The 14941-nt window shown below is 27.0% G+C and overlaps 1 protein-coding gene across 1 annotated transcript; it reads right to left on the reverse strand.

Moving 5' to 3' along the window:
* Positions 1 to 5293: 5293 nt before the first annotated feature.
* On the reverse strand, positions 5294 to 13954 carry LOC112599549 (phosphoenolpyruvate carboxykinase [GTP]-like). Its single transcript, XM_025346482.1, has 9 exons — positions 13715 to 13954; positions 13482 to 13578; positions 12144 to 12289; positions 8610 to 9074; positions 7967 to 8099; positions 7296 to 7705; positions 6317 to 6671; positions 5637 to 5834; positions 5294 to 5533 (listed from the first exon to the last, which is right to left on the reverse strand). The coding sequence occupies exons 1-9, from the start codon at positions 13738 to 13740 to the stop codon at positions 5420 to 5422; spliced, it is 1944 nt and encodes a 647-aa protein (XP_025202267.1). The 5' UTR covers positions 13741 to 13954; the 3' UTR covers positions 5294 to 5419.
* Between the last annotated feature and the right edge of the window lie 987 nt (positions 13955 to 14941).

Below are 14941 nucleotides of genomic sequence, written 5' to 3' on the forward strand. Positions count from 1 at the left end.
GTTCTCACAAATAAATTTAATAAAAAATAATACGTAGTTAAGAACATTTTAATTTCACAAATTTCCTCTTTTAAAATTATGTATGAATATTATGAGACTATTTTAAACATATAATTATCAACCTAAAATATTTTATTTAATACAATAAATAAATATATACCTAATAAATTAGTTAATTTTTAGTACAAGATTTTTTTCGGCTGTGTTTTTTATTTTAATACTTTACTAATTTTTACTTTAATACGTGAATAAATATGTTTATTCGAAAAACGTATTTTAGCTACCAATTTAATATTTTGAAATGAAACAATAAATACGCGTCTTGAATATTTTAGGCTATTTACTGTTTCATTAACACGGTATCATTCATTAATATCCATATTTTATTAGATTTAACATAAGCACACATATAAATTCGTGCGCACACGCCCTCATAAAATATGATCTGTAACAGAGCAAACAATATATGGTAAAAATTATATACTATGTATTATATAACTGTATTGTAGGTAGGTACATCATATTTATTTTTACAGATATAGGCCTTTCGAACACATAGGCTCACATAATTGCTGGAATAAGTGAAAAATTAGTAAGCATATTGTAAATGCATTATAAAAGGATTTTTTTGTATCTTTAGACACTTTCTTCATATTTAGGATCAAATTAAAGGATTTAATGAAAATGTTTTTTTGGGTTTCCTATAATATCTGAAGATACAGCTGTTATTAGAGTTACATTGCATTTGACACAGTGGTGTTTTAATCTCAATTGAATGGAAATCAAATACCTATGGAATTATCATCAAATCAACTATTTTTAACACCCTTAAAACTGTGGTTAGTATGAGCACAAAACATTCATTCTTGTATCATTTTACAACGTTTCACAAAATAATTAAGGACCGTTACGAATTATAAATATCCATAGTTATATTATATTTTCTCTTAACCATCTACTACGAATTCCGTTTAACTCTATTAGTGCTGAATCTGATAATAGCAGTATACGAAAAATCAGCATATTATGTGTTCGTATCGTTTCATTTTGATGGACTTTCTGTGTTTTTGCTCTGTTTTTAGATTTATTGATAAACTTGATTTTTCAATATACTTATTAATTAATACTCATTTTGTATCTTATAAAATTAATTGTATATCAAATAATAAAAACATTTTTAAAACAATATAGGTACCTTTGGTTTATTTAGTCTTTCAACTAGGTACCTATACTAGTTGATATATAAAATATATGTGTATCTGAATAACTAATTTTTTTTTTTTTTTTGCTTAAATCTTTGGTTATCATTCATTCATTATGTTATAAATTATAACAAAATATTCATAGCATTTTAATGAATATAATAATGATAAATTAGGTTTTTTTCTAACTTTTTAATACATTTTCAACAACAAAATATTCAGTAGCATTTTTTTAACGTAATTATAAATATACTTATTTAATTAATTTTATGAATTAAAAATCTTGAATCACATTAATTTTACGTAATTATAATAATATTATAACAGTAATATTCTTTCTTTTTTTTTTTTTTTACTGATCTTTTTAAGCTCGGCAACTAAGGCCATTAACTGTGGATAAGAATAGTAGATTTTTTTTTTGTTTTTGTGTAAAGTTTTTTATTTGTAAGATTTATTTAGTATGGTTAGAACACATGTGTATATGTGTGTACGCCTTAGATTCGTCACTAAAAACTCAGATGGTCACCCATCCGAGAGCTAGCGAAGCCGGCCGATGTTTGACCTTTAAACACATAAGTAACTGAGGCCAACCACCGCACCACACCAGGCCACTAATAATCTTTTATTAGGGTTTAAACTCTGATATTTTATATATGTTCTTGTTAATAATATAATTAAATAGCAAAAATTAAATGTATAAATAAAACAATGTAATAAGTTGTAATATATCAAATTCTATATTATACACGTTTTTCATTTTTTTTACAAAATAAACACACATGTCTAACCCTAACGCTAATCATATACGTAGGTAATTAAGTCATAGATATAATAATATGCATGACGAAGTTTTTTTTTTTTATCAACAATCATTAACGGAATAGGTGTCTAATAAATTGAAGATCAATGTAACGCGGCACAAGCAACAACTATGAAAAAAATGTCATTATTTTCTTATCAGTTTACTGCGTAACAATGATTCAATTGTTGTATTATTCCTATTTATAGTAAGTACTATTACAAAATATGACATAATAAATAATAAAATTAAAATATAATTATTACCATCAATTACTGAAAAAACAATTACTCATTATTTAATTATCATTATTATGTAATTTTCATCATCTATACAAATATGCAATATAGTAGTAGAAATTGCATTTACAATTTCCAATATTTTAATTGGTCAAGGGTTAATTTTAAGTATATTAACTTGTTATGTGATTTAAAATTCGAATCATTGTCATTGTGTATTTAAAACTAGTAAGCTGACTCATATCACTCTTGTGAGGGTCTTATAATATAATATAATATAATTGTTTCGATAATATTATATAATTTATAACTATGAACTCAATTTATTTTTTCACAGCGATGGATTAAAAATTATATTTTTCTTAATTTAAAACAAAATATTAAAAAAAAAAAACTCAAATAAAACGTTTTAGGTACTTTTAAGACAATATAATATATTTTATAATTACCTAAAAATCCCCAAACCTAATCTGACCTGCCGTTAAAGCATGATATTATGTATAATATATATTGTGTACTAACATTATACTTGTCTTATATGAAGTATTGCGATCATCTCTAGCTGTATACTTTTTTTTTTTACCATGTTTGCTTATAATGATATAAAGTTCAATTTCATTAATAAATAATATATTGGATGAGTTTTATTTGCCAATATCCATGATAAATTTAGCTTAATTAAATAATATTATGATACAAATTCAATTAATCGAAGTTATACGATTTTATTTCAAATTTGTTAATTGCAGGTAGGAGATAATAATAACAAGTTACAATAATTATGAGTAGAAAAATTAGAAACTTTGAGAACATTAACTATAGCAATGAAACACATATTTATTTAAAATTGCATTATCGTTTAAAATATTTTACTTACTCATTATTATTTAATCATAAACCATAAAAATTAAACTTTCAGTACTATTTATTCCAACCTTCTTTCTAACATTTTAATTTTAAATTTGAAGCTCATATTGCTGTTTAAGAAGTATATCCTTTAATTATTATTAAAGCCTGTCATTTTCATCTTTACAAAGCATAATATAAAAAAATAGTCTAATTATAATATTAAAAGAAGCGTAAAATGATTAAAAATCACAATCTAGATATTGATTCAGACTCTAAAGTATTGTTAAGCTTAAGCTTGCCTTATTTTACTTTACATCTGGTTTCTAATGCATTTTTTAAAACAATGACAACTTTTTCAGATGAAAAACAACATTCATTTTTTACTGATAATATATGACATAACTGAAAAACTTATTGAAACAACTAAATAACTCCATATTTTTAAAAAATAAAAAAATTATAGTTATTTATATAATATTTTACAAGCGGGTGCAACAAAAATATATTAAATAACATGGTTTATTTAAAATCAATAAATATTTTATTTTCAAGTGTCAATGAAATGTATGCAGTTTTCAGTTATCGACCTTCTAATATTATTTTTTTAAGCAATATATTATCAAAATACGTTAGGTATTTGGAGTATTTTACGATGTTAATTTTAAAATGTATAGTTACGAACGGTAAGTGTGCAATTTTGAGAAATGCTTGTAAAATTAACATATGAGATTAATATCAAATATCAATTGATGTGTAGAATCGATGGGTTTTTTGTTTACTCGGCTCTCCAAAATGTTTTCTATAAATAAATGTTGTGAACCACAAGCTACTTCATTCGATATACTTTTTGCTCTACGGCCGATTTAGCAAGTTACATCTTAGTATATAACTGTAACAACATTTTATGATTTCCTTTTAATATTAAAGTATACTAATGATTGTAAAACACATCGAATTATTGTAACAATGTAATACAATATCCTTTGGAAATAATTTTCCGTATAAAATTATTTTTTTTATACATTTCTATTGAATAAAATAATTCAAACATTAAACTGTAGGTATATTGTAGTTTAACTGCGATTACACGTTATTCTATGTTGAAACACTGTGATTTTCTATTTAAGGTCAAACATTTTTTTCTTTCAACACATTTCTAAATTCTTATAACTCAATACTGAAATATTTAAATAAATATATAAAAAAAAAAATCATAACCTCATAACCGTGTATCCAAAAAACGTGTCTTTAAAGTAAGTGCGCAGTTTTAAAGTATCAGCATAAGATCTTTGTCCACGTGGTGGACAGATTAGTGTTATTGTAATAATAATCATGATAAAATAAACAATGTTAAATGAAATAGTTTGATCAATGAATAATATTACACAAACATAGTGTAATATTTCTCCTTTGAATTTTAGATTATATTAGATTTAATCCGTACGATAAAAGTATGTAATACGCTCTACTAATATGATAATATTTTCGCAAATAAAACAATAATAATGATAATAAGTCAAAGTGAACCCATACTATAGAGAAGTATCCGGATATTGCAACAATAACAGATTGTAATAAATGTAAAATTCTCGTAGCATGTAAGTTACTTGACCAATATGGCAACATTTATGATTGATTAAGTCGGCCCTAATTATAAAAGCTATCCGACGATACTATTATTGTTATCCGGTAAAAAAAACCTTTGACCCAAATGTTTGCAGTACTATTTTCTATGTATATATAGGCTCTTATTGTTGTTATTTATTACCATTCATCATATTATTATAATTAATAAATACTAGTGGTTACATTATATTATAATATGTAAATTTTAGGTACTCATCATAGACTTCTAATAACATTTATTTATTTTGTCTATATTTTAATGGTTCACAGCTCATTTTTACTATTAACACTTCTTGACTTGGGCGTAGGCACCTGTTTGAATAATGGCCATTCCTACAAATTGATAATTATTTAAAAATGTCACGCTAAATTAGAATTGTACATATCGGTGATTTTGTTATAGCAATTCGTGTTCTAAAAAACTTGGTTTCGGACTATCTATAACTCATATTCCTATAACCTTCACCTTCTCACGTAATATTAAATAGGAATTGAAAACTACGAGTCGAATGGAGTCAATAAATACGATATTGTAAATAAATAATATAATTATAAAAATAAATATAATAATTTAGGATTATACATTTAAATAAACTTATAATTACTTTTAAACATTTTATCACTAACTTAAAAATTAATATATGCAATAACTTTTGATGTACATTAAGAGAACATTTGAATAGTCTATAGGTAGGTGTGAACTGTTAATTTTGTTGATGTGAATTTAGACGTCTGAACAAGCTGTTGATTTGATCTTGTATATCTTTTGGCAAATCTTCGTCTACCTGTTCGTACAAAAAATTTTCTATTTCTTTGGCCTGAAAACGTGAAATGACATAATTATAATATTTTTGTTTTAACATATAAATTAATGAAACTGGCATAATTAAAATTGCTAAAATATAGACAATAACGACTCACCTCTTCCTTCCAAAAGTCAATGGGGACGGAAAACAGCCCGTCAAAGTTTACGTTTAGTCCATGAACATCGAATGATTCGTGAGTAGGCACATAACCAATGGGTGTCGGTCGTGCTGTGAAAGGTTCCCCGTCTATCCGACGTAAAATCCAGTCCAAAACGCGACAATTTTCACCATATCCTGGCCACATATATTTTCCCTGTTCAGATATACATTAAGTCGCCATTAGTATAAATAAATTAATAATAATCAACGTTTAATAATGATGGTCACTCAAATTTCAACACAAAGTTTATCATATGAGTAGACGGTAGATTTTAGGCCAAACCCTCAAAAAAAGATATATATTTTTAATTATGTATTGCGACGTAGTGAGTATTATAGTATAGAAAAACAATTAAGGATTTTTATGATAGATTTATTAATAATTATCTATGTATTAGTTTTTTTTAAATTTAAATACTAAAATACGTAATATTTAAAATCGACTTTTTTTTTTTTAATTGTTTACAAGGTCTATTAATTTAAGAGACCATATCGTATAAATTAAAAGACGTAATGCTCGTTTCATTTTTGGTCAAAATCAAAAATATAAGTCAAGTTGACCAAAATCAAAATGATAAACAATGCTGGTCATGAACCACCGATATGGTGCTGAGGGTATTAGACCAATACACTTACTTGGTCATCTTTTCGGAACCAGTTTACGTGGAATACTTTAGGCACCTTAACGTTAGGTATGGCTGTCTCCATTGACAACCAGTGCTGCAAATAGTGTCCAAAGTTGTATCCGAAAAAAGGCCTCATGGCAAACGGGTCATGCATGATGTCTTTGCCCTTGTGTTCGGCAGCTGCGGTAGCTTCAGACTTCATGGAAGCACCAACATACACTCCATGTTTCCAGTCAAATGCCTCATATACTAAAGGCACACCAAACGGACGTCTGCCGCCGAATAAGATAGCGTCAATTGGTACACCATCTGGAGACTGCCAATTAGGGTCAATAATTGGACACTGTTCAGCTGGTGTACAAAACCTACAAAGAGAGAATAGGTCCTAATACACTAATTTATAAATGTGACTATCAACTAGTAGTAAGTTATTTCTAAGATAAAAAAAAAATTACTTATGTATAATAAAGTTATTTTCTTATGATAATAGATTTAGGTTAAATGATAATTTTAAAAATATAGACTTTTCATGTTTATAATTCATTTTTTTTTTAAGCTAGATATCTATAATTAAGGGTTAAAAATTCAAAATTAATTGTTGTTAATTAATAGAATTTATTAATATTGAATTAATATTTTATTTATTGTTTAATCATATAATAGCTTATAGATATAATAAAATACATTATTTATTAACTATATTAAATTATCATTGACTTAACTAACTTAAATTATTTTTTTTCTTATACTAAATAACTTTTGGATTTTTGGCCAATATTTCATTAAAAACTTCTTAATCTAGAAAATTTATAAATTCAAATATCGTTATACTGTGAATATCGAGAATTATGAATAGTGTAGATATTATTTAAAATACTATAAAATCTGAATTATTCCTAAAACCAGCAATTTTTTCATTTAATATCATTTTTTGTCATCTTATAGGGTATTTGACTTTTGTTCACTGTACATCAATTTTAAATACTTACCTAGAATTTGGGTGCGCGGCTGGTGTGCCGCCGGGTGTCCATGGATTGCCCTGCCAGTCTGTGACGGTAACTCCAGGTTCCAGGGTATCCATTCCTTCCCAATATACACCACCATCACTGGTTTGTGCTACATTGGTAAATATCGTATTTTCAAACACCGTGTCCATAGCCACAGGGTTTGTGGTCCTGGATGTACCGGGTGCCACGCCAAAGAATCCAAATTCTGGGTTAATGGCTCTCAGCTGCCCGTTTCGGTCAAACCGCATCCATACGATGTCATCACCCACGCACTCCACCTTGTAACCTGGAAGTGTAGGCCGCATCATCGCCATGTTAGTCTTGCCACAGGCACTCGGAAACGCGGCAACCACGTACCGTTTTCGACCCCTTGGATTAGTCACGCCCAAGATCTGTTGAGTAAAATAATATATTTTAGGTTAATTTTCAGCTATAATACGTTCCGGCAAATCCTAAGTTTCCCGAGTGTGGTAGGAATGTAAAAATAAATCGAAAATAATCTGAATACAATCTAGAATACGTGAACTTTGGTGGTAGTGATAAGAGTATGATATTCTTTTTTATCATACTGTCATCGAAGAATCGTATTTCTCATATCATTTAATATAATATTATAATATATCTTATATTATATTATACTACTAAATACTAACCAACATGTGTTCCGCAAGCCAACCCTCACGATGAGCTATTGACGAACCAATTCTTAAAGCGAAACACTTCTTGCCCAGGAGCGAGTTACCACCATATCCGCTTCCATAACTAATGATTTCGTCTGTCTCAGGTCTGTGAAATATCACATGTACACGTTAATCTCACTTAATGTATATTATTTCAATCTATCAACTAACCGTGCAAAAATTCCTAAATAAGCTCATTAAAATTATTAACACGTGAAAAGGCATTTAATTTAATTTCTAGATTCTTATAGCAATCGAACATAAGTCTTATTATTATGTTCTTAATTTTATAATTCTTTATTTTCAAAATGTCAATGTATAGAGAAAAATTTAGACATTTTAGAGTATTTGTGAGTATTTTTACTCTTATTAGGTCTATATAAGTACATATTTTCTGCATTTTATTATTTAACATAAAGTATTTACATTAATAATTTTTATAATCAATAAAATATTTCTACCTCACTCATATAATGACATCGATTCATTGAATTAACTCAGGCACGCAATAATGTGATATTTTATAGAATATAATATTTCAAAGATATGAGTGAATAATAACAAAATTATATGAGAAATTAATACATTTATGTTAAATTATAATAGATATACTGACTTGTGCAAAATAATGGTACGGTCGGGATCACAAGGCCAGTGTGGGTGTTGGACTGGGCCTTCGGCCGGATGACCGACTGAATGCAATGCCTTAACGAAATAACCCACGCCGTTGCCATTATCATCAGGACAGTCAAGTTTTTCTAATACCTTGATGCCGATTCTGGTCATGATGCGCATCGAGCATACGACGTACGCCGAGTCTGTAAGTTGAACTCCAAGTTTTGAGTACGGCGAGTCCAGAGGTCCCATGCTGAACGGTATAACATATATAGTTCTACCCTCCATACAACCTGGGAACCGTTCGGCGACGGCACTATCCGCTTCCTCCAGACTCATCCAGTTTCCCAGCATCCCCTTGATCGAACCTTTTGGCACGTTGACTGCGTCTCTCTTATTTTTGGTACATATAAACGTCCGGCTCTCCACCCTAGCAACGTCCCTGGGACTGCTCCTGGCTAAAAAGCTGGAAGAACAATTATTATTGATTAAATCACGTTTAAAAAACCTTTATAAAATAAGCTTGTGGTGTATAGAGTGGTTAGGAGATTAACCGTTCTCGTTGTCCCGACAAAATTTCAACGAAAAGTTATTTGTCCTTTTACACAAAATATCCATTTTTTCCAATTATTTTATTTAAATAAAAAAGTAATTTTCTTTAATTATTGTATTTATATTTTATTTTTATCGTGATTATATCGGTGTTGCAATATTGGTGTCCTATTATTGTTTCGAATTTGCAAAATGTTAAATAAGATTTAAATTGTAAATGATAACACTTCGCTTTGTTGCACTTATTTTGTGGGTTGAAAACTGAAATATATTGCCATACTAGAAGATATATCATAATAACTAATATTTTTTTACGAAACGCTTTGATAACTACAATAATAGTACCTAATTAAGTAATTAATTATTATTATTCTACTTGAATACGTTGTATGTCTATCACGTGCGTGAGGTGAAATGTCAGCGAGTTTTCTATGGCGTGTAATTATTTAATATTTTGTCTTATTTTTTAGATTACATTTTTTAACTCAATAGTAAGTCAACAATATTACTATTATAACCCGCTAACAATGATAGCTAATGTAACCTACATTATACTCCTATCTAATTTAAATAATTAATAATCAACAATTAAAATATAGTTAATTTATTTTATTGATTAATTGTATAATGCGATTTTGATAAATACGATAATTTTATTACCACTTTACGATTCAGCGGCTATAATTGTGTAAAGAAATTGGCTGAGACTGATAGATTGTGGACAGGTTATACGAAAAATTATAATTATTTATGAAATAATACTTTAAATTAATAAAACGATAATTATTTTTAAATATCGAAAATTTTAAAATTAAAAACAATATTTTAAATGTTGTCTGTTGTTTATTTGTGATGATATACAATATTAGCAAATTTGATTATTAATGATCGAGCTAATATTTCGTACCTTTTCAAATCCTATTAAATGGTTTTAGTGTTCTGAGACAGATTTCTTTAAACATTCCGAATCTTGGAGTTTCATCCGGTGAGTGTTATTTAATTGTTTCCGAACATCGTTTAAAAATCAGTTGTGAGGACTGTCAAAACTATTTAACTTTACATGAAACTTATTCATTTCGTAGTGAATTCTCAACAATTTAACCATAAAATGTGTATTCACAAAACTGGATTTCTGTCAAAAATATTTTATATTAGACTTTTTATGTCACTGAATAAAATTGAAATCTAGTCCGAAACGAAAATATACTCTGTCGTTCTATTTTAAATAAATTTTACAGTATTATGTATTTTATGTCTTTTTTTTTTATTTTGATACAAAACAATATAAAACGTAAAGTACAGTTTTGTATTTATGTTTTAGTTAAATCGTATATTTTCTCCTACCAAAACAAAATATGCATCGCGTTCAATCAGAACAAAGTAGGTAAAGTAGATACATAAAACAAATTTCAGTTTCTTTTTTTCATTTACGCATATTTTATTATATTATTACGTTACACGAAATAAGTTTTAGAAATGTATTTGAACATCGACATCGTAAAATAACGAGTAATATAACAACTTTCAGTGTAACAAATACAAAATTGTGATGATGCTATATTATTATTCAACATGTGTATTTATTTCACAAGCTAGTATAGAAATAATATTATATAACAACCGCCGATATGCAGATAGTAATTAAAATATATAAATTAAAAAAAAAAAAAAAAATAAGACATGAAAAAAAAATATTATCTTTTAATTTAAACACACAAAGTTTTCATCATCTAGTCTAGAATAATACTACAACTCAATCCAAGTTAATGACGTTTTCGGTTATTCAAAAAAAATGATCGTATAACTGTTGCTACACGCGTTTGACGTGCATGTTTTATGTAAGCGAGAAAAATGAATTTCCCACACTTTGTACACGTGCAGTTATTGATTATTTCTGTACGTACGAGCAGTATACGTCTATAATAGAATTGTTTGTTTTATTTAACCGTTTTCCTAGTTTTTCTTTCTAAACGTGAGTTACTGTTTCATTCTGAAAAAGTATTGCGCGCGTTTTTCAAGACAGAGCTTAAAACTGAAGAATATTTTTAAAAGACTTAAAAACAAATTCCTGTGATTCGGATATGTATAAATTAAATTAATCGAAATTCAAATTTATTATGCCATGGCGATAGTGCGAAAAAATAAACATCGCGGGATATTGAAAATACGTAAAATAAGACGCCGACGGAAGTATAATATTACCATAATAGTTATAAAATATACCAGCTACAGATAAATATTAAGCCACCGTTCGTATAATCGTTTCATATCAATATTAGTATGGTGAATATCAAAATTAATATAAATCAATAATGCATGATTATTATACATAACCACAACTGTTTAATGATGTCTAAAATAATCTGACCATGTATTCTCAAATTAGTTAAATAGATCTCTATTGTGTTAATCTATGATGAAAATATTATCAGCCTAAAACTTCCAATTCTAAAATTATTTTGTATTTGATTTTTATATATTCGAATCTATTGATCATGTAATTTTAGTACGCACACATAATGTCGTCATGCCTAAGTATAGTTAAGACTTCAAAAAAATTGATTACCTTAATGTAAATATAATACACATATAAGTATAATACTTATAAAGGTATTATTTTTTGAAAAAATGTAAAAACTTATTTTGGATTTGTTGTGTTGTTGTGTATGAAACAAATACAATGCCTTGCATTAATAATAATATATTGTCCAGATTTAGGGAATATTTATATTAGACCTGTACCTACATTTATTTAAAAATAAAATTACAAATTAAGCAACAGTAATAAAAAAAAAAATTAAAATTTAGAACATATTTACTGTAAAATTTAACACCTTAATAACCATCGTGTGTTCACGGGGAAGTAACTATTTTGCTGTACTAAACCACAGCAGTTAATAATAATAATAGATAATTATGAAACCATGAATAATATATTCCATCAAAAACTATAATAAATATGGTTATGTATCGTTAGACTTACCAGTTTTTGTACTTTGGTAGCGGAACAATAGTTTGATTTTCCAGTAGACGTTCTATGAGCATAGTGTTTTCAGCTTCGGATCCATCGCAAACGTACACGTTTGACGGCCTACACAACCGCACGCTTTCCTCAACAAAGTCTTTTACCTGTGTAAGTGTAATCATAATATTTTGGTATAACAATTAAAAATACAATACTATAAACGAACGTCACTTATCTATAGTTCTATAAAAATTAAAAAGTTTACCTTAAAATAATATTATTGAGTAAATTTTTTTCTATTTCTATCATTCCACCAAACATTATTAGACAAGTGTTGAAATAAATTACTATTTTACCAATTATTTTCTAATTTTTTTCAAATTTATTTTATTTTGTTATTAATACATTGTTAAAATAAAATATATTTTATGTAATGTACACTGTTAAAAATGTTTCAACTAATGTAGACATCCGGATTTGTTAATATTATCAAAAATTAAGTAATGAATTTTGAATTTATTATATTAGACAAAATAAAATTTATAATTAAGTATAAATAATATCTGGACGTGTTAGTGATGTATCAATATATTGACGTTAATCATTCGTTATTATTAAACACGCCTGTTAATAAAAAATAATATATTATACATAAATATATATATATATATATAATATATATAAAAATAAAATTTACAGCAGTAAACAAGAAATTAATAATATTTAGCATAATTCACCAAAACTGTATATTATGTTAATGATAAAACAAAAAAAAAAAAAAAGATGACCATGAATCAATGAAACATAGGTTATTAAAAATATTTATAACTGTATTTAATTACGGTGATAATGTACTACATATATATGGCAATAATGTAATTATTGCACCATAAAAATACTAAATTAATTGATTTGTATTTCTTTAGTATAGACTATAATCAAACCAGTTAAAATAAAAAATAAATAAAATAAAATATAAACATTAATAAAAACGTTTTAGTGAAATTTTTGTTTTAAACAGAAATTTACAATTTGGTATTTGTGATATACGATTGTTAACGTTTTATCAGTCCAGTAATGTATGTATGGATAAATTATACAATCACGTAATCATTTCTTATTTATGTGATCAAGATTTCCATATGATATTCTATTTTGCTTATCAGATATTTAAATTGAATCAATTGTTATAATATCAATGTTTTATAAAATTTTATGAATAAATTAAAACCAAAATCATATAAATTTTAAAGACAATTTACTTATCATTATTTAACATCGCGCGTAAACACAAAAAGTACAGAAACCATATGAAGGATATGTTTTAAAATATATAGTTATTAATTTTGTTCCTACCTTTTTAGGTAGCAACGACACAACGCTCAACTTCCTGACCGGCTGTGATCCGGAGGCCCATTGCAAATGTACCTTCGGCCTACAGTTCGATACGTCCCTGTGAAAAAAATAAATAATAACATGAATAATTTAATCGTTATATTAGTATTTCATGGGTTGATAATATTAACGTCAACATTTTCTCGTAAGGATCGAAGACATTGTTGCAATATAGTAGAATATTGTATACTTACTCTCCGATACTGTCGAAATCTGGCATTTTTTATTTTTTTTTTGTGATAAGGAGCAGTGACAAGATACGAAAACAACGTCAAAAAACTAAATAACCATGGATTCAAATCAGATGACGACTTCAGGTATCACGTTTCATTGAGATACGTTGCGTAAGTATAATATTAGCATATTATTATGATAAAATTAATCAGTGACGATGTGCAGCCGATGATGGACTAAATATCAAACCGTCGGACGATCCGTTTTTAAGTGTACGCGAAGCGTAATCTGTTTACACGATGTTATCTCGTATTTCTGTCCCCACCTCTATGTTTAACACGTGACCAAACAGACTCCCACCGAACAACATGTCACATGCGATCTACTCGCACGTGTTCTATAACAATATATGCGTAATTTGTGTATTATTATATTGTGGTACTACGAAAATAGTATAATTCTGTCGTAGTAAAGTACTAGTAAAAAAATGTATACATAGTACACTCTTTAGATAGAGATTCTATTGTTTGTTGTTTTTTTTCAGTTTAATCATATTATGTCACAGCAGGTTATGTGTCACAGGTATTCAATACGATATTTTAATACTAATATACTGTTATCAAGGAAATTTTCAAGATAAATACGATTAAAAAGACATTTAACCTATATCAATTTTAGAATTTGAATGTTGACTTTTTAGATCTTTATAGACAAACAGTTTTACTGCTCGAATATAACGTACCTAAACTAAAGTCTAGGAAAAAAGAACACAAAGGTACAATGTACATTTTTAAAGTTTTTCAATAACGTAAAAATTAAGCACTTATAACATGTTCAGAATTTATAATTTTTATCAATAATAAAACAATTATAAAGCCAATATCGGATTTATTATTTTAACCTTTTGTAACGAATTATATTATAAAACGATAAATTTTAGTATGCCCAAAAAAATTGTTAGATAACTAACTAAAAAATAAATTTCCAATCATCATAAATTTGTTATTTAAGCTTATGGTAAATTTTACTCTTTAATAAGTCTATAAGATAGCCATGTCCATATAAAAAGTCCATTACAAAAATGGAGAACACAATACTATTATTTTTTTTCCTAACTCGTTAGCAGCTATTATACTTACAAACAAAAAGTACTAAACCGAAATTGAAAAATGTGATGCTTATAATATATTTTGTATATTAAAATTATTTTATTTTTTACAAATCGTGAATAACCAATAAAACTGTTT

Source organism: Melanaphis sacchari, unplaced genomic scaffold, assembly GCF_002803265.2.
Source record: "Melanaphis sacchari strain LSU unplaced genomic scaffold, SCAv2.0 Contig53_pilon_pilon, whole genome shotgun sequence".
Lineage (NCBI taxonomy): Eukaryota > Metazoa > Arthropoda > Insecta > Hemiptera > Aphididae > Melanaphis > Melanaphis sacchari.

Excerpts from the sequence above, each read along its gene's own strand:
- LOC112599549 (XM_025346482.1), bottom strand. The coding sequence starts at position 13,740 with ATGCCAGATTTCGACAGTATCGGAGA. Across the intron at positions 7,706-7,966 it reads GGCTTGCGGAACACATGTTG|ATCTTGGGCGTGACTAATCC; the intron begins GTTAGTATTTAG and ends TTTACTCAACAG. Across the intron at positions 5,534-5,636 it reads TTGACTTTTGGAAGGAAGAG|GCCAAAGAAATAGAAAATTT; the intron begins GTGAGTCGTTAT and ends TCACGTTTTCAG.